The sequence below is a fragment of the Carassius auratus genome, unplaced genomic scaffold (genome assembly GCF_003368295.1).
Source record: "Carassius auratus strain Wakin unplaced genomic scaffold, ASM336829v1 scaf_tig00016366, whole genome shotgun sequence".
NCBI classification, from domain to species: Eukaryota; Metazoa; Chordata; class Actinopteri; order Cypriniformes; family Cyprinidae; genus Carassius; species Carassius auratus.
The window spans coordinates 237,849-259,709 of record NW_020524669.1 but is presented as its reverse complement, the minus strand read 5'-3'; the positions used below and the strand labels follow the sequence as shown (position 1 = coordinate 259,709).

At 38.1% G+C, this 21,861-nt stretch overlaps 1 protein-coding gene across 4 annotated transcripts in view; it reads right to left on the bottom strand.

Moving 5' to 3' along the window:
- LOC113075098 (NACHT, LRR and PYD domains-containing protein 12-like) overlaps positions 1 to 21,861 on the bottom strand; it is a 131,382-nt gene that overhangs the window by 23,154 nt on the left and 86,367 nt on the right. For 2 of the 4 annotated variants that reach the window (XM_026247824.1, XM_026247825.1), the window contains exons 12-16: positions 18,319 to 18,432; positions 17,502 to 17,615; positions 12,038 to 12,151; positions 5,619 to 7,418; positions 3,221 to 3,394 (exon numbers count right to left, since the gene is read on the bottom strand). In XM_026247824.1, coding sequence (XP_026103609.1) covers positions 3,221 to 3,394; positions 5,619 to 7,418; positions 12,038 to 12,151; positions 17,502 to 17,615; positions 18,319 to 18,432 — 2,316 coding nt within the window. The remainder of the gene's footprint in view (positions 1 to 3,220; positions 3,395 to 5,618; positions 7,419 to 12,037; positions 12,152 to 17,501; positions 17,616 to 18,318; positions 18,433 to 21,861) is intronic. The other 2 variants (XM_026247822.1, XM_026247823.1) reach the window with 1 other exon arrangement.

Sequence of the window (21,861 nt, the reverse complement as noted above, 5' to 3'; positions counted from 1 at the left end):
GTTCACCTCTCACCTCCCTCCTTAAGGGTCGGCCCAAGTCTCTGTCCTGGAACCCAACTGCCATCCAAGCTTTCCAGAAACTGAAGAACGCCTTCTGTTCAGCTCCCATCCTGATCCTTCCCAACCCAGACCTCCCCTTCGTGGTCGAAGTGGACGCCTCATCGACTGGAGTGGGAGCAATACTATCTCAACAGCAGGGGAAGCCTCCAGTACTCCATCCATGTGCCTTCTATTCCAAGAAACTGTCCTCCGGCGGAGCGTAATAAGATATCGGTAATCGGGAACTACTGGCTATAAAGATGGCTTTCGAGGAATGGAGACACTGGCTAGAGGGAGCACACCATCAAGTTGAGGTCATTACGGACCACCGTAACCTCCAATATCTTCAGGAAGCCAAACGTCTAAATCCTCGTCAAGCCCGATGGGCCCTCTTCTTCACTCGTTTCAATTTTCGAGTAACCTATCGACCAGGAGACAAAAATCTCAAAGCAGATGCTCTCTCACGTCTTCATGCACCAGAACACGAATCATCACCTCCTGAAACCATACTCCCTCCAGCCGTCATTGTCAGTCCCATCGAATGGGCTATTGAAGATCGTATCCGGGAAGCCACCCGCTCCGAGCCAGCTCCGCCGGGAGGTCCTGAGGGAAAGACATACGTTCCATCTTCTCTACGCCTGTCCCTCATGGACTCAGTTCACATGTCTCCGGGCTCTGGACACCCAGGCAGCCACCGAACCCTCTCACTCCTTCGCAACCGGTTCTGGTGGCCCTCCATCGCGCAGGATGTCGCTCAGTATGTTCGTGGGTGCTCAGTCTGTGCCATCTCCAATACCCCACGGCGACTCCCAGAAGGGAAGCTGAAACCACTTTCCATACCACATCGTCCCTGGTCCCATCTAGGTGTAGATTTCATGACAGATCTCCCACCTTCAGATTCTCACACCAGCATCCTAGTCGTGGTCGACCGCTTCTCCAAGGCATGTAAGCTCATCCCCTTAAAAGGTCTTCCCACTGCCTTTGAGACTGCCAACCTACTATTCCACCAAGTATTCCGTCGCTTTGGTCTACCAGAAGACATTGTATCTGACAGAGGTCCCCAATTCATTTCCCAAGTCTGGCATGCATTCTTCAGGTTACTTGGAGTCTCAGTCAGCCTATCTTCAGGGTACCATCCCCAATCCAACGGTCAGACTGAGGGCAAGATTCAAGAGATTGGAAGATACCTACGAACCTACTGCCACCAGAACCAAGGAAGCTGGAGCTGCTACCTCCCATGGGCCAAGTATGCACAGAACTCACTACGCCAAGACACCACCGGTTTAACACCATTTCAATGCATACTCGGGTACCAGCCTCCTCTCTTCCCCTGGTCGGGAGAGCTGTCAGAAGTCCCAGCGGTCAACACCTGGTTCGAAGCGAGTGAGAGGGTATGGGACTCAGCGCACGTCCATCTCCAACGGGCAGTGCGAAGACACCAGAGCCAGGCCAACACCAAGAGGAGAGATACACCCCAGTACCAACCGGGTCAAAAGGTCTGGCTCTCCACCAGAGACATCCGTCTTCGTCTACCCTGTCGTAAGCTGAGTCCCCGATACATAGGTCCCTTCACTATCGAGAGGCAGGTCAATGAGGTCACCTATCGTCTTCACCTTCCCTCACACTACCGGATCGCACCATCATTTCATGTCTCACTGTTGAAACCCTTCACTGACCCTCTTGTTTCTCCTTCCCCAGGACCTGATGGTGTGGACGTACCCCCTCCTCCAGAAATTGCTGTAGATGAGTCAATTCACCGTGTGCAGGATATCCTGGATTCCCGTCGGCGGGGCCGTCGCCTAGAATATCTATTAGACTGGGAGGGATATGGCCCCGAAGAACGTTCTTGGGTCCCTAGGGACGACATCCTGGACCCATCCCTCCTCACCCAGTTCCACAACTCCCACCCTAACCGCCCTGCGCCGAGAGGTCGAGGCCGACCCCGTCGATGTGTAGCGCGGGCGTCAGGAGCCGCCCGTAGAGGGGGGGTACTGTCACGGAACCACCAGTAACACCTGCCACACCATCAGAGTCCGATCAACTGACTCCTCCCATCCGCTCATTATCCCCTGATTATTGAAGTCACCGCACCTGCACCTGATCACCACTACCTCTTCATAAGCCCTCAGCTCCTGTCACTCTCTGTCTGGTCTCGTCAGAGAAACAACGACTCTACTGCCTAAACCTCGCTAGTATCATCTGAATATCCACCGTCTGATCACCCAGCTTGCCTGCCACCATCAGTTCTCCGTTCCCGATCACGTAATTCCTGCCTATATCCTATTAAACCTCTACTTACCTGAATCACCTGTTGTCTCTCTCTTCTGTCCGTGACACATATAGCATTTAACTTTAGCAAAATTAAACTGTCCATCTGTGTTAAAGAGATGTGTGAAAATTCTTCAAAATGTTTTAAATATTTGGGCTACCTGTATCTGTGCTTATATTTACTGTATACACCAGGAAAGGCAGATTATAATGTAAAGAATTATGCCAATTATGCAATTATGATTGTCTGCTGCAGTGATGAAGTTAACGATGTTGACTCGTCATCTCTGCAGTACAGTGACGCACCTTTAGAGAGAAATACACCTTTCATATGATAACCTCACCAGAGAGTATCTGTTCAGTTTGAAGACATTGTTTAGACATTTCTAGCTCTTTACAGATATACGTGTCATGTCTGTGAGGCAATTTTTTTATTTTAGTGAAGCGCTCCAGTTCACACTGACAGAGATGGCAGAAAGCACATCCTGTTTGTTTTCTTGCTTTTACAAAACCACAATGTTCAGTTAATATTGAGAGTGCACACAAATAAAAGTAGAATGTATTATACTGATGATGAAAGATTTTGTGTTGTTTCCACAGTTATCAGGAGAAATGTCAGAGATCTACTTCTGTGTGCTAACAGTTTCTGCACAAACACTCAATAGTGCACTTTTATCCAGATTAACACTAGAGCGAGGGGCTATGAAAAGCTGCTACAACTTACATGTTTTCATTTACAAATTATCATTTGAGTTTTTTCTAATCTTCTACTGTATTCATTTGAAGACCGAAATTCATACTGATGTGGGATGACATGAGAGTGAGAAATGACAGAATTTTAATTTTTGGGTAAATATATATTGTTATAATACATAATTGTTTCACTGGAGCTTGATACTGAATATGATCTTACCTCAGTGTCTCCAGTTTACAGTGAGGATCCTTCAGTACATCAGAGATCAGCTTCACTCCTGTATCTCCTACTTTATTCCATGACAGATCCAGTTCTCTCAGCTGTGAGGAGTTTGATCTCAGAGCTGAACTCAGAGCAGAACAACTTTCATCTGTGACGCCACACTTACTCAACCTGCAGAACAACACACTCTTCACTCTCAGATCAGCAGAAACAATCAAACACAAACACAGACTATGATATTAAATGATGAATCTGTGTGTTACATCTCAGGAGGTATTATTATTATTTTGTCTCATGTCTAAGGGGATGTTAACACAACACCTTTTTCAACTAAAAACAGAAAACTTGTGTGCTTTGGTTGTTTATTTTCATGACAATGTATTTAAATTTTCTTTTTAAAAACAACAATTAATTAATGATCAATTACATATTTAAACAATGACATTTTATTGTCTTATTAACTAGTAAAACTGCTCATTCTGAGAAAGTCTGAAGCAGTGTATTTGGTGGTTAGTTAATATGCACCTAACTGATCAACAATTAAAGGTACAAGCTAATGATGGTATTATAAATGAACAATCATTACAGAACAATTGCAGCGAGCAGCTGCTTAACACATTTAACCTTTTTATTGTTTGAGTCCCTTTTCAAAAGTTGCCAAATAAATTTTAAAAACTACAAAATGTGTTGCTAGGTTCAATGTTTGAAAGAAAAGCTTCCAAGTGTAGTCTAAAAAGATGCTAATTTGGCAACATGAACACAAATTAAGAGTCTCTTAATTAGATATCTGTGAGCTCATATGATGAAATATAAAGGGCATATCATTATTAAAGTTGTGAAGCTCTTTCTGAAGCTGATGTGAAGCAGAGTCTGCGTCTGTGTTTAAATGTCACAACTGCAGCCGGACACGTGGATGAGGCAGGCTATGAAAACATGACCAAACTAAAGAAAGTCTCTAAATAATATTGATCCTCTTATTCTGACTCGATCATTATTGGCTCCTGTAGATGGACATCAGATTGATCTGATCAGAGGATGAGTCTGAGGGAGGTAAGACTTGTTAAACTGTACATCCTCAGCCAGACAGGTCTCAGACATCAGAGGAAACGTCTCGGGAAAACCTGTCAAGTCTGTGATATTGCAATGTTGCTGTGAAAAACAATTATGGGTTCTGTACTTCAGATAGGAAATTATTATTTATTTATAATATTAATATTTCACTATTTTGCCAACAAAATTATTCCAAACACAGCCACAGCACAGTTTTGCATCTCTGAGCAGAGCATGATGGTGTTTCGTTCCTGAATGAATCAACCGTTTCAATGATTCAGTTCAATCATAAAGACTCACTTATTAACAGTGATTTGCTGTCACCTACTGGCAGATTTAATTTCACATTTCAACCTTTTTTCATGTTTAAAATCATTTTAAATATCAACATTATATGTTTTATATATCTAATAATTATTTCTGCATTTGTAGGTGCAGGTTAACTGAATCATGTCCTGCATTAAACAGTGTGTAAATACATCATAGTGTCACTTCAGATGCAGCTTCTGTGTTGTTTTCATTTGCTTGGTAACAGCCCAAATGTTTTATTATTCTAATTCACTGATGATGAAAGAATTTGACTCAAAAGATAATGGTCACTTTTAGAAAAAAATGGCCTTATAAAAAGTACAAAAAAAGTTCTACAGTTATTGGAAAAGATTACCTTTTATCGGTCTGAATAAAAAATAAAGCCTGCACACAGGTCTGTTTTCACAGTGTGTGCCTTAAACAGTGCTAATGTTCATGTTATGTATGTAAAAGTATACAAAATAATCAGGAAAAATAATAAAAAAAACAATCAAACAAACAAGCAGGAAAACAGGAAAAAGTAGTAAATTATTATTACATTACTATGCCATGTCAAAATGCATGTATCAATTTTTTTTTGGTCAGTTGTCCAGCTATCTGCCCAACCATGTATCTAGGTGACACAGTTTATAGTCATTGAGAGTATGATACCTCTCATTGCACAGCACACAGACCTGCTCCACACTGACTGCACCTGTACTGTCTGCTGGCGGCTCTTAGAGCCTGTGTGATCAGAAACAGATCTACTCTGGAGACTACGACCATGTTCACCCCTGCCACCCTCAATCCCGCTGGGCAAAGGGACAAAATTATCACTTGTTTCTTTTTGTTTGGAATACAATCGAGATATTACACCATATTAGGAACTACAGTCTGTTTTATTAAGTATGACGTCTTGTCGCAATTTTGTGGCTTTGGCGCTTAGAGGGTTAAAATTGATACTACCACTGACAATAGAGAAAAGAAAAACAGTATTTCAACACACACACACACACACACACACACAAATCTGAATATTACACTCAGTGCTACTCACTTTGCTGATCTGGAGGCTTCAACGACAGGCAAGAGCTTCAGAAGAAGTTTATCAGGAGTCATGTGGTTTTGGTTTTGGTCTTTGCTTATGTATTTACTCAAATCAAACTGATCCAACTGCTCTGAGGTCAACAAAACAAAGATAACAGCTGACCACTGTGTCGAGGACAGTCTAGCTCTTGACAGACCTCCAGAACTGAGATACTCCTGGACTTCACTGACGAGAGACTGATCACCGAGTTCATTTAAACAGTGGAACAGATTGATGGATTTCTCTGGTGAGCGAATCAGTCTTATTCTTGTTTTAATGTATTCAACTGTTTTCTCCTCACTGAACGGGATGTTTACAATTTGTGTCAGAAGAGCTTTCAGAAGTGTGTGATTGGACTTCAGCGAGAGACCCAGAAGAAATCGAAGGAAAAGGTCCAGATGTCCGTTCTTACTCAGTAAAGCCTTGTCCACGGCTCTCTGATGCAGGTCAGATATTGTGTGACATATGAACTCGTGTGAATGTTTTGAGCTGAGGCTTTCATTGAGCACATCTCTCTTGTCCAGCAGGAATGAAAGCAGCACATATAGAGCTGCGAGATGCTCCTGAATGCTCAGATGAACAAAGCAGAAGACTTTCCCCTGATACAAGCCCAACTCCTCTCTGAAGATCTGAGTGCACAATCCTGAGTAAACTGATGCTTCAGTCGCATCAATGCCACACTCGCTCAGGTCTTCCTCATAGAAGATCAGGTTACCTTTCACAAGCTGCTGGAAAGACAGTTTCCCCAGTTTGAGGATCATGTCTTCATCTTTGACTTTCTTCTCATAGTCCTTCTCATGTTTGATGTTGGTCTGAATGATCAGGAAGTGTGTGTACATTTGAGTGAGAGTCTTGGGAATCTCTCCAGTCTCTGCTTCACTCATCATCTTCTCTAAAACAGTGGCTGAGATCCAGCAGAAGACAGGGATGTGGCACATGATGAAGAGGCTCCTTGATGACTTCAGGTGTGAGATGATCCTCTCAGCCAGACTCTGATCACTGATTCTCTTCCAGAAGTATTCCTCCTTCTGAGGATCATTGAAGCCTCGTACCTCGGTCACTCGATGGACACACTCAGAGGGGACTAGATCAGCTGCTGCTGGTCTGGAGGTGATCCAGATGAGAGCAGAGGGAAGCAGATTCCCCACAATCAGGTTCATCAGCAGCACGTCCACTGATGTCTCTTTGGTCACATCCTGTAGAGTTTCACTGCAGTCAAAGTTTAAGGGAAGACGGCACTCGTCCAGACCATCAAAGATGAACAACACTTTATATTTACCACTGAATGGTTTAATTTCTTTGGTTTCAGGAAAGAAAATATGCAGAAGACCTAAAAGACTGAGTGTTTTGTCCTTCATCAGGTTGATCTCTCTGAAAGGAAGTGGAAATATGAGCTGGACCTCCTGATTCTCTTTCCCTTCAGCCCAGTCCAGGATGAACTTCTGCACAGAGACTGTTTTTCCAATGCCAGCGACTCCCTTTGTCAGCACAGTTCTGATGGCTCCGTCTTGTCCAGGTAAAGGTCTGAAGATGTCTCTGCATTTGATGGCTGTGTCCTCTGTTGCTGCTCTCCTGGACTGTGTCTCAATCTTTCTCACCTCATGCTCATTATTGATCTCTCCGCTCTCACTCTCTGTGATGTACAGCTCTGTGTAGATCTCATTCAGCAGTGTTGGGTTTCCCTGCGTCGCTGTTCCCTCACACAGACACTCAAACTTCCTCCGCAGATTTGATCTGAATAACTTGAGGGCCTCGCGTTCATGGTCATGACTGTAAGATTAACAAATTGCAAATAACAAATTATTAGAATTTGTATTTATACCTCATAATATATGCATCCTTCATTTAGTATTTTTGATAACAATCAGTTTGTTAAGAGATCTTTAGTTTAGTCTACACTGTTTAGTATGATGATGTATTATAGGGATGTGATTGTATATTACAATACTGTCATAATATCAGCATATGTCTTTATAATTTAAAGGCTTAACACATTACAGAAATTACAGAATAAGAGAAACAAAGAAAGGTCTGTAAGTGAAATACAGACTTTTCAAATAAAGATCAGTCATAAATGTCAAGGTGCTTCAGAATATCCATCCACTTCTTCTATCCTAGGAGACTTTTACTAATAAAAAAATGTACATCTAAGGAGTTACATCATTGTAAAAATTTTAACTGTACTGATTTTAGACGGCTCAACTAAATTTGACATCAATTTAAATACTTCATTGTGACGAGTGGGGCGGGGCCGAGAGGCGTGGGAACGAGGAGTGAGGCCAGGTGTAGTGATTGGAGATGAGCTGCACCTGCGACCCACCACCGGTCTCGAGTCCCACGTAGGAGATGGAAGGATATAAAACTGGAGCGACGACCGTGAAGGACGAGAGAGGACCAGGCCTGGGCCTTATTTTATGTTTTGCTTTTTATTTGCGCGCATCAAATCCATGAGGGGCTGATGCGCTGTTTTGTTTGTTTTGTGATTATTAAAGTTTCATTTTGATTGTGCGCCGGTTCCCGCCTCCTTCTTCCCGATGATTAGGAAGTTGAATTCATTACATTCATTTTCAGTAACTTTTTTGGCTGTAAAATGTATGTAACTCTCAGAATATTTTAGTTTGGTAATGGATATGACCAAGTTATGTATTTGAGCTTGACATAATAAATCAGCTATGCTGCTGAATTGCTGATACTGTTGGTTATTGCTAGTGAAAATAATTGCTCCTGCAAAGCAAGTACAGGCACTTGCTAATGCCAATGCATTTGCCGATACGCTGCTGTGACTATTTAAGACACACTGTAGCATACTCAAGTAGCATATATATTAACTTTTAGCAGATCTATTCAGGTGGAGCTGGGGAAGGTGAAGGTTTTTAGAGTAACTCTGAAAGCACACTGCAAAATGCTATAGTGAATGCTAACCAGCCATTTAAATGTAAATAGGCAAGCTCATTGGCTGTTTATGCAACATGAACCAATCAGCTTGTGCCGAACAGTTTAACACTGTGAATATCATTAGTTTACATTAACGACCCATCAATCTGCACCATCTAAAGTTTTATGACAGAACTTGGCATTTGTTTTATTAGAATATAATTAGCAGTTTTTGTATACGTGTAGATCTCAAGAGCAGAATGTAATAGAGGAAATAAGAGGGTTTTTGCAGTATAAGAATATTTTTATAAGAGCATTTGCAGTAAAGCTAACTTTAAAACATTCAATGTGGGATGTAGTGCTGGGGAGTAATGGATTGTGAGAGACTTGTGAATCTGTAGGAGAGTGAAATACAGAGCATTCCTCAATTGCATTTACCGTATTTACCGCACTATAAGGTGCACTTAAAAGCCTTTAATTTTCTCAAAAAACAACAGTACGCTTTATAAACTGGAGCGCCTTATATATGGAAGGCACTCTGTCAAAATTTTGACATTCCCTTTAGCACAGCTCCATCTAGTGGATGCAAAACGCAAACCCAGTCAAACGTTTGACTGCAGTATCTTCTATTCCATTGGTTCTCAACCTTTTTTTCCACCGGGCCGCATTATGGTCCAAGTGCAAGACTGGCGGGCCGCACGCATATAATTTACATATTACATCACCAATACAAACCAACCTGATTTATAATATTATAGCCTAAATATTACGATATCTAATCGATTAGATTCATTGAAATAAATAAACAATTATATTCCGCATAAATAAAAAACCTGATTTTGTCGGGATCTGAACAATTTTGTGAAATTCGGCTCGATGTAGTAACAGCACAATGAAGTTGCGATTGTAAAGCCTGTGTTATACTTTCCGCGTGAGCAATCCGGACATTCTCCACATTTCTTTTTTTCTCTTATAAAAACAAATTGAATTGAATTCTGCCAAAGTGCACGCTTGTATGTGTTCATAATGTTATTTGAGTCAGCTCAAGTCTGAAAAAATTTATGAAAAACAACAACGCCTTTAAGTGCGAAAAATACGGTACAATAATTGGTACAATAATTGCAGCTGTATTGTATGTTTTGGTATATATTTTATAGTTTTCACATGATTTTATATTATTTTATATAAAATCCCTATAGCTCAAACATGGGGTGTAGGGCTGGGACAACGCGTCGAGGTCATCAATGACGTCGACGCAAATAATACGTCGACGCAAAATATGCGCATCGATTCGTCGACCTGTTTTTATTTCTCTAAAAAGACGTTTGCAAAACGTTTACCTTATGTGCGTGAATATACGCGGTGGCCGGATCAACATTCTGTCCAACGTTATATAACCAATCCAGGGGTTTTTCTGCATTGATCTTTTTTTTTGGCGGCTGCCAAAGGCTTATTTGATCGGTGAGTGATGTAGAATAGAATGACTGCTGCGCCTGACCCGGTGCGTACGAGAGAGAGCCTCAGCTGAGCGCGCACTCACAGTCTTCAAACAACACGAGCGCTTCTTGCTCTCTCTCACCCTTGTGCATATTAATCAAAATCATTAAACACGATATAAAAAGGGCGAAACACCAAAGTTTCAAGCACGCTTGCGCACTCACAGTCTTCAAACTACACGAGCGCTGTCTTGCGCTCTCTCTCTCTCTCTCTCTCCCTCGTGCATATTAACCAAAATCATTAGACATGATAGAAAAAGGGCGGAACGCCAAGGAGCATTCAGAGATTTATTTTTTCTCCATGACAGGCTGCTGGCTCCCACTGTTAATTTTTATTTATTTATTTTTTTGGAAAAGCACTCTCTGTATTAGCTTAAAGCCCTCAAGTTTACATTGGTTACTGTATTCTTTCAATTGCTCTAAACAAGTATTTTGGGTGACCTTTTTTTATTGAATGTTAGACATCAAGTTGTTGTTTTTTCATCTGAAAGAAGAACTTTTTTTAGTAAGCTAGGCCCTATGTGTTCAGTAAGCTTATTTCAGTAAGCTATGTGTTTTCAAGGCTTCAAGGTTTTATTGAATGCTATCTCTATACAAATGCAAAGTAATGCATTCTTAGTCAGTCTTTTATTTTGTAATTTTAAGAGCAATAAACATATATTGCAATGTTAAGGAATTCATGTTTTTTTTTTCATTCAGATATGTAAATCAACATGTATAAATTGTTAGTAATCAATTAATGGGGAGATAATCGAAATCGAATCGGTCTGAAAAAATTAATCGTTAATCGATGCATCGAAAAAATAATCGCTAGATTAATTGTTTAAAAAATAATTGTTTATCCCAGCCCTAATGGGGTGCTGGCAAAACCAAAGCAATTGCTGTCAAGATGTGCAAAATAAACCAATACAAGAGAAATCACACAAGGCCAATTTAAAGTGCAATAAACAAAGGATTTTAACAAAGAACACATGTGGAGCAATTGAACTGCAGGGTGAATGAGCAGGTGTGCTCAAGACAATAGAGTAAGAGCAAACAGAAGAGCCCATAATAAACACAGACACTATGTGCTCAACCAAAAGGAAATATGGCACAATGAAGCAGAAGTGACAGGATCCAACACCAGTAAAATGAGACCAGAAAGAAAACACTGGATTATGACCATATGCAGCAAATACAACACCCAGAAAACACTCACAGAATCAAAACAGTTGAAAAATGTATATATTAGTATTTTATATATATATATATATATATATATATATATATATATATATATATATATATATATATATATATATTATATTAAATGTAATTTAAACGATGTACAATCATAAATATGTAGCCTATGTTACAGTGTTTACCTAAACCTAGGTAAAAACACGATTGTGATATAGAGAATAAGGTCTGATTTCTTCAAGCGGTCATATTTTACCATGTTTACTATATGTTTAGCGTGCATATCTTTTTCGTCGCTTATAAATATTTCAGCCTTGTATGGTGATTCTAATCCACATTGGATCAAGTTATTTCAAACACTCGCTGCTGACTGAAAGAATGTTTTGAGCTCGACTTATTTTAAAACGTCTTTAATGCTGGTGTTATAGCTGTTATCTTTCTGAAATATTCCGTGCTAACGCTCTCTAGACTCGGAGAAACTCCGCCTTTGTTTATAACCCCTCCTCTAGCCCCAGCTGGCCCGCTTTGGCCCAAGGATTTCGTCGGCCAAAAAACCCTGGCCATTGGCCCCGAGGAAGCCCCGACGAGGCACGATCAAGCCCCGGAAGTGACAGTGGAAACGTGACTGGCCCTGGCACACACTAGCACGCCCGATCTTAGCTCGATAGTGGAAACACGGCTAATGAAATGATACAATGCAGTAATGTATTACTTATTCCCTTCACAAGTTCACACCAATTGTTACATCTGCATTTGCTTTTGATTTTACATTCCTGGATTCTTAGGGTATTTCACTACAGACTTGACAAGGAATCGATAATTGTATATTACAGTGTTTACCTAAACCTACGACCAGTGTGTCCTCTGAAGTTATGTGGAGGATCTATTGACCGGTCGCTCTTCATGGACACACAGCTGGGTTCAGATGACTCTGGTCTGTGCTTCTGGATTGAACTGAAACAAAACATGAAGGAAAGTCAGAATCAGACACTGTGAAAATTAAGGATTATTAATTAACTTAATATTTATACTAAATGAAGGATTAACCTTAAGTCATTCTCTGGAAATCAGAACATGTCTCTCCACTGAAAACCTAAACAACTTTCACATCGAAGGCTCAGAAAGGTTGTGAAAACATCATGGAAATAGTCCATGTTACCCCAGTGATTCAACTGTAATTTACTGAAGAAACAAGAATGCTTTTTGTGCACCAAAAAGCATAGGAAATAGACTATATTCAGCTCAAATAGCATACCGTGGGGTTTCAGTCAGGGCCTTCAGTAAGCAAACTACATACCCTTACACATCTATCTTACACATATCGGGTCAGCTAATGCAGTCATATGCATATAATTCACATATTATGTTGCACACAGGCTCTCTCAACAACAATGACAGGTGATCAACAATTTCAACAGTAGGCTAGATAGGGTGGGTTAAATGCAGAGTAAATTTTCCTACATGGATCAGTAAAAGTAATCCACCAATACACGGGTCACTATGAACATTCATGTCACTCTTAGGCCCAATCCCAATTCTACCCCTTAACATTTCCCTTTCCTCACGTGAAGGGGTAGGGGTGTCTTGATTCTCTTTTGGTTGAAGGGGAAGGGGGAAGGAGAAAGGGCCAGATAGCCCTTCAAACAAAGATTTTTCGGGACCACACTTCAAAGGAAGGGGTATGAATTATCTCGGCACATGGCTGCTACAGCGAACAAAAAGACACATAAATGTAAGCTGTTTTGGCATAAATAAAGATTTTAACGAAAAGTAATCATTTGTTTTATGTTACATTCAATTGTGAGTTCATGTTAATGGTCATGTTACTAAAAGAAATGTTTGCAAAAAATCGCTAATATTTGCTAACGTCATATCATTACAGACTGCATGATAGTGCCACAGCATATGTCTGATCAGGGCGATAACTGCCGTAGACATTGATGAGCTGATAACACCTGAGCTCGTTTAATCTTGTCTTTCTTCGCCACAAAAACAGCATTTTAAAATACACCGTTATAGCAGCAAGAGACAAGCCAACACAAGAAGTAACTGGACCAAGATACCAACTAAACCAAACACTGATCACCACAATGGTGACTTCAAATGAATCAAGTATCAACACATTTAAACCTCTGTTAATTCTCAATAAGAGCTTCTCTAGATGTCTAATATATCGGACGTACAGAAGACATAAAAATGTTAACATTAAAATTAACATTTTTAAAAAAGACATCATAAAAACATTCTGTCTCCTCAGTGGACGTCTTTTCAATGTCTATAAAGACATAAAAAGACGTCCACTGTACATAACTTTGCCCAGTGGATTAGGTTGATGTTAAAATACGCAATATAGTAATTTTCACGTAATAGTTCTTTTAAAAACAAACAAAAATGTTAAATACATGTGACTTCATGCCACAAGACTGCTAACGTATTAAGGTATAAATAACACTGGATTTATTTAACATGCATTATGTACCATGTTTTGAGTTCAGTGTAAAATGCATTGAGTAAAGAAGTTAATATACAAGACTTGGTATGTCCTTGTGCTTTGGACACAAACTTTCAATAATAAAAAAAGTTATCTGACCCGTGTTATGGTCTTTTATTTATTTATACTATTTGAATAATATAAAAAATTGTGTATGCTTAGAGATTGTGGTGTTGGCGCAGGGGATAAGACACATGCCTCTGGTGTGAGAAAAAAATCATTTTTGTAATCTTTTTCATTAACATTATCAAAGATTAATAGATACTGTAACCCATGTATTGTTCATTGTTAGTTCATGTTAATTAATACATTAACGAGTGTTTACCAATGACACCTTTATTGTAAAGTGTTACCTCTTAAATTGACCTTCATATGTCTTAATATGACTTTTTGGGGACATTGTAAGTGAAAAGAAATTCAGAGAAGATACCCACTTCATGTGGCTAGAGAACTGTGATTATCTGTTTTTCTTTCTCTGACAGACTGTATAGCCCTCAACTGTAACATTTTCAAATTGAAAAAAACTTAAAACTTTCAGGCCATGCTTTCTCAAGCCAAGCCAACCTACATTTTGAATTGACAAAATGTATTAATTTAGTTGATGCTAATGTTGGTTATAAATTAAATCTCTTAGGTAGTTTGCAGACAAAGCAAATAACACTTTTTCTAACACCATGCTATAATATATTTAAAAATATATGTAAAATATTTTCCTTGTAGGGCTCTTCTGCCTTTCTTCAAAATGATTCAATATTGCTTTAGTATTGTTTGTTCTTTTATGTAAATAAGGTGTTGTGAACTGGAGTGCATTGTCAGAACAATACAACCTGAGTTCCGGGCGTCATGTTCTCTGACCCAGTGCCTCCGGTGCAGTGAGATATTTAAAGACTGTCCACCTGTGTGTGAGGAACCGCAGGAGGAGAGTCCTGTGTGGGTTTTATCCATTCAAAGAATTTGAGGGCTACTGCTTGACTTATTGTTTTATCAGTGATTTTGAATTTCAGATTTTTTTTTCTTGTGTCATGTAAATAGTCTTAATCTATATTTGTATATACAATTATATTTTCTGTTTTGTTCTTTTAAATAAATAAAAAAAGATCACTGTCATCAGTTTGGTTTTTTGGAGGCACCTTGCATAAAATGGGATGCAGACACTGTAAATATACTGTATGTAGTCAACTGAACTTACAACTACTTTATTTAAATGTTTCACATGCAGAATATAGTTAAAATAGTTAAAATAGATAAACAAGAACCATAGCAAAAGAAAGATTAAAATAAGAAAGGCAGTGGCTATTTACACTTAGAGCAAATGGCTATAGATTCTATTTATACTATGTTAAAATAGCAGGATTTTCTGTAGTACATTATAAAACAGTATGCAATAAAGACTGAGTGTAAATTATAATTTTAATTGTATTTTAATTAATATTTTTAATTACTACCTTTCTAATATTTTTGTATTATATTTTATTTTCATTTATTATGCAATTGTATATGTATGTGTGTGTGTGTAAAGATCTCTAACACTAGCTTGCTCTATTCTTTTTTTTATTCTATCGGTTTTCTTTTATTTATTATATTATTTAAAATCCCATGCTACGTGTACTGTGTTTACCTAACTGAGACTTGTTATAGCACTTATATATCATTGCTCTTTTTGTTTTTTTTGATTGCTTCCACTGTCCTCATCTATAAGTCACTTTGGATAAAAGCGTCTGCTAAATGAATAAATGTAATGTAAATGTAATTCAAATTATTAAATGGATACCAGCATATTAGGACAATAAAGCCCTTGCTCAAAACTGTTTGATTATTTCCTTCGTTTTTATTTAAAATATTTGCTTTTCTGATGTGATTTGAAATGTGAAATGTGATCGATTGCATCAAATTGTAAACAACACACGTTTTTCCATCTGCTCTATTAGAGCCGACGACTGTACTTTATCTGTTGTAATTTTGACTAGCTCAATAAGAAATATAAGGTGCCATTGAAGTGTAATATTACATTATACACAGTGAAGTAAAGTGCAACAGAAAGTTAGGCTTATATATTTTAAGACACAGATATTACAGAATAAACTTTAATTCCGTATAATTCTACCTCAGATGAAACATGGTTAAACATGGTTGTTTTTCCCGTTTTCACGCGAAAACAACTAACGTCATCACGCAATTACGTTATTTACAAGCGCATGCGCGGAAAACACATACGTGACCTACGTACATATTTTTTAGGTTAACATGACTATTTATGTTGTGACAACTTGTGATATTAAGTTATTATTTTAAGTTGGGTGTACTTTAGTCCTCTTTTTTAAGTTTACTCAAAAAAGCGCTTTTTTTTTTTTTTACAGTGAAGGGAAGCACTAGCCACAGACTTTATGTAGGATATTCCAGTTCAACCTCAACAAAACTAATCATAGGCCGTTTTGTGGACATTACACCAATGAAAAACATTTTTCACACAATTTTCTTACAGGGCGAGCAGAGAAGACAGTTTTTTTTGCCACTTACATAATATCACTTGTATTTGGTTCTCTCTCAGTCAGATGGATGCTGAAACTGTTACAAAAGCCATCGTCAAATCTCAATTAGATTACTGTAATTCACTTCTCTATGGCCCATCAGCTAATAATATAAAATTACAAAAATATGTTCGAAACTCTGCAGCTCACTTGATTACTCACACAAGAAAGAGTGTGGTGTAATCACATCACCCCAATCCTCTATCAACTTCATTGGCTGCTGAATCCTTGAGTATAATCTAGAAGATACTAATTATCACTTAGAAAGCTCTCCATAAGCTTGGTCCTGCATATTTATCTGATTTACTTCTGCCTTATGTTCCTGCCTACTTCTTACGATCTTCTAGTGAGGGACTGTTAGGGGTGACTAAGTTTCGTCTGGTGACTACGGGAGCTAGGGCTTTCAGTGTTGTGGCTCCCAGATTGTGGAATGTTCTTTCCCAAAATATCCGTCAAGCATCCTCCCTTCTCTCCTTCAAAAACCTCTTAAAACACATTTTTTTTCTTTGAGTATTTACTCTTCAGTTCTCAGCCTGTGATTTTTACCGTTATGGGTGTTTATATTCATTCTCTCTGTATCTCTAATCTTACTATGTAAGTTGTCTCTGTATATTACTCTCAGCTCTTGGTATGTGTTCTTTCTTCTGGTATTGATGTTTTTTGTTTCTGTTCCTTAAACTTGGATTGTAAAGTGACCTTGGGTGTTGGAAAGGCCCTATAGAAATAAAAATTATTATTATTATTATTAATACTGTAATATTGTAATACAGCGTTCCTCTACTTGCAATCAGTACAGCGCTTCTGGTATGGGCTGTTTTGTGATAATTGTGCTCTCACGTCAACACACGTGTCGTGTTGCTCTTGTGGACCAAAAACAAAGAAGAAGCACTCGTAAAATGCGCAATGGGGATTGAAGCAGAACTAAAGAAAATGTTGAATTTTTTTTTGTTGCTCAAAAAGCATTCTTGTTGCTTCAGTAAATTACAGCTGAATCACTGGAGTAAAGTGGGCTATTTCCATGATGTTTTCACTACATTTCTGAACCTTCGATGTGAAAGTTGATTAGGTTTTCAGTGGAGAGACAGAAAGCTCTCGGATTTCATTTAAAATATCTATCAAAATATATATCCAAACTGTGTTCTAAGGAGGAATGAAAATCTTAAGAGGCTGGAACAACTTGTGGATGAATAATTAATATCACAATCTTAATTTTTTGTAATATCTATCCATTTAATTTTATCAGAATCTTTATGCAGAATCAATAATTGTATATTACAGTGTTTACCTAAACCTAGGCCCAGTGCGTCCTCTGAAGTTATGTGGAGGATCCATTGACCGGTCGCTCTTCATGGACACACAGCTGGGTTCAGATGACTCTGGTCTGTGCTTCTGGACTGAACTGAAACAAACATGAAGGAAAGAAAGAATCAGACACTGTGAAAATTACGGATTATTAATTAACTTAACATTTATACTAAATGAAGGATTAACCTTAAGTCATTGTCTGTAAATCAGGACATGTGTTTTTATTTGGGTTTGTGGGGCATTTCACTGCATCCATGATAAAATAATCACTATCAAAGGGATATTTCACTCATGAAAATTCTGTCAATAATTACTCATCCTCAAGTTGAACAAAAGACTTTTGTTCATCCTTCGAACACAGTTTAATGTATTTTGAATGAAATCCAAGTGTTTTCTGTCCCTCCATTAATATCCTAAGTAACTTCGAAGGCGCAGAAAGGTAGTGAAAACATCATGGAAATAGTCACAAAAAAAATGATTGTTGCTTCACAAAATTACAGTTGAATCACTGGAGTAACATGGACTATTTCCATGATGTTTTCATTACCTTTCTGAGCCTTTCATGTGAAAGTTGATTAGGTTTTCAGTGGAGAGACAGAAAGCTCTCGGATTTCATTTAAAATATCTATCAAAATATATATCCGAACTGTGTTCTAAGGATGAATGAAAATCTTAAGAGGCTAGAACAACTTGAGGATGAATAATTAATATCACAATTTTTATTTTTGGAAGAACTATTCATTTAATTTTATCACAGGCTTTATGAAGAATCGATAAATGTATATTACAGTGCTTACCTAAACCTAGGACCAGTGTGTCCTCTGAAGTTATGTGGAGGATCCATTGACCGGTCGCTCTTCATGGACACACAGCTGGGTTCAGATGACTCTGGTCTGTGCTTCTGGACTGAACTGAAACAAAACATGTAGGAAAGTCAGAATCATATGCAGAACTGAAGATGAACACCGAGCCGAGTCAGATAACGAACAAAAGATTGACTCATTCATGATTCAAAAACCGTTTCTGTCAGACGCGTCCGATTCGAGAACCGAGGAGCTGATGATACTGCGCACGTGTGATTCAGCGTGAAGCAAACCAACACACAGAGCATCTGAACTGATTCTTTTGGTGATTGATTCTGAACTGATTCTGTGCTAATGTTATGAGCGCAGGTAAATCAAAGGCTTGCAATCAAGGGCAATCATCACAAATGACGTCATTACGTCGAGCGCAAAAGAACCGGTGAACCGTTTTCTTCAACCGGTTTATTGAATCGAACTGTCCGAAAGAACTACTGGTCATCCGAAAACTGGTTCTTGATTCGTGAACGAGGCTCGGCTCAGTGTTCATCTTCAGTTCTCTCTTCACAGCAGTTCAGTCAGTGTACTGTTTGAGTACATGAATTACTCCAGGATATTGGTTTGTTTTAACTCAGAGGGAGTGTCAGCCACATTAAAAAAGTTAACAGCTTAAGTCAATTGTTGATTAATACGTATTTGGAGATGGTTCAATATGATCCGGTTACATCGAATGATTCGTTCATGAACCGGATATCACTACACTGCGACATTGCTGAATAAAGCCGTAGTTTTTGCTATTTTTGGACCAAAATGTATTTTCGATGCTTCAAAAAATTCTAACGGACCCTCTGATGTCACATGGACTACTTTGATGATGATTTTCTTATCTTTCTGGACATGGACAGTATACCGTACACAGTTTCAATGGAGGGACTGAGAGCTCTCGGACTAAATCTAAAATATCTTAAACTGTGTTCAGAAGATAAACGGAGGTCTTACGGGTTTGGAATGACATGAGGGTGAGTTATTAATAACATAATTTTGATTTTTGGGTGAACTAACCCTTTAACCAATAAGTAGTCACATTTGGCCACAATTGCCCCCACATGGTAATACATCTTTAGAACAACATCAGGTTTACTAACTAATAACTGAATCCTGTAGATACTGTAATGTGAAGGGATAAAAAAAATGTAACCAAAGAATGGTTACAAAAGTAAAAGAACATATAGGCTACAGCAGATGATACCTGGAATTTGCTTAGGGCCCCAAATAAAATCACTAAGTCTGACTTTTATAATGACTGTTTGTTCATTTACTGGATATTTTTATTAATATAAACTAGTTAAAATGATTCTACCTTAATTCATTCTGAGGAAATCACAGAATTGTGTAATTTGTGCATGAAAATCTTTACCAACTTTCTTTTGCCAAGTTAACTCTTCACCCAAAAGACCAAATTTTAGACATGAGGATACATACGATTGTGGTACATTCAAACACCCTCGATAAAATCAATATCAATAACCCAAGACTAAAAATAAAACATAATAGTCTAAACTAGCAAACATAATCATCACACCGCACCACATTATTTACAGTCAGTATTTCTTCCTGTCAAAACAATTTATATTGTGCTGATGAATCTAGAAGAGGAAACCGTGTCAATCATGTTTTGATTTTTTTTTAAAGAAAAGAACATTTGTCTGTTTTTCTTTTCTAAGGCGGAAGTGACCATCTGAACGCAAATACTTGTCTACTTGAAACCTTTAAAATTGTGTATAAATAACATTTATAATACATCAATTATAATTTGCTAAACACCACTGTCCAAAACATGTCGGGATGGGATACAGCTCCAGGTAGAAAAGCACAAAATTAAAATATAAGCGATAAGTTCGCTCATGATGTAGTTTCGTCACTGTATGTGTAAAACTCACCTCTGAGGAAATGCATCTAAAGATGTGTGGTCTTCATAATGGCCATATCTTTGAGGTTCCATCGAGAAAATCTAAATAAAGGAAACTCAACACTTTGATATTTGTGTTAAGATGTTTCTGCTTTCATAACACAGGCCGATGCATTTTACTTTCACAACACAGGCCGATGCATTTTACTTTCACTTTCACTTAATGACGCTTGTCAAACCCCCTGAAAGGTGCGTTTCTGCCCCCTACAGGACTGGAGTAAACCCGAGAGAGGAGGGGATCTGTAAAGTTTTTATTGTAATTGTATTGTGCAAAATACTATAAATTTGGCAAACTCTATCGCTGCACACACAATTTCCGCCTTGCTACGACACATATTCTTATTAAATAGACAATTAAACCTTACAATGACATCCCAATGAACAAAACATCTGAATGATACAGTTGGTGTAAGAATTTTATTGACCACCAGATGACGAGGAAGAGCTCTGTGTCAAAGCCTTCGAAGCATCAAGGCAGTTTGTTGTAAAAGCCTCACTGCTTCAAAAGCTTCAAAAGCCTCGCTCGGCACTTTCCAAGGTTCTTTCCATCCATCTGCAAACATTTTAGTTTCCTTACTATAATTATGATCCATGTATATTCTGTACAGTCTCATTCTTAGAGTTTAGTATCACGCATCACTTTGCAGAACACAACCCCTCTTTAATTAAAAGTTCTCTGCATCTTCTCATTTCATCAGAATTACTGCAAAAACACTTTAACAAAGGTTTAGCCTTTTCAGTATCAGTTGTTATTGGCTTTTCTTCATTTATTAATATTGGTATGTAGTTATATTTTTCTATTTGTATGTCACCAGCTTCTGTTTTCCTCCAATATTATCACATAATTCCCTCCAGTAATCTATTTTACATGCTCTTATAACATATATAATAACTGCTTGTGCTCTCTTATAATTAATGAGATTATCAAGAAAAAGACCTTCTGATCTTCAGATGGCACTGCATTTGTCTGTCCATCATTTCACAGCTTTCTTCCCTTTAATTCCTTTCTTTTTACCAATAACTTATTTTGCCTATATCAAATAATATTTAAACGAATTGTTTAAATATTGTCACTCTTTTAATCTCTTTTGCCAGCTCTGAAACACTTACTTGGTTTTTCACCTGCTCTTTTTCTAGCAAAAAATAAAGAGAAAATATACACATGACAAAATGAAAGCTAAAAGTGAAAGTCTGAGTGAATGAGGGGCTTTGTCACAAGTCTATTGTTTTTGAATTTCTGTGTTTCTTCTGCTACAGTTTCATGCTTAAAACAATGATTTGGTATTCCTCTTGTACCATTGTCCTCTTTTCTGTAAAGAAAAATGTTTCCTGATGATTCTCTCCATTGTTGTCATCATTATGAATGATTCAATGCGCTAAATAACAATAAATTGTCAAGGAATGACTTCTTTATAAATGTTTTGGTTCAGCATAGCAGCAATTGATTAAAAAATGCCTTTTTTAATTAATTAATTTATTTATTTTTATTTACAAAAACTGAGAACAGTTACTTCAATTTCTCTGGGAAAAAAGATTAGTGAAACAACATTATATGAGTTTAAATGTAAAAG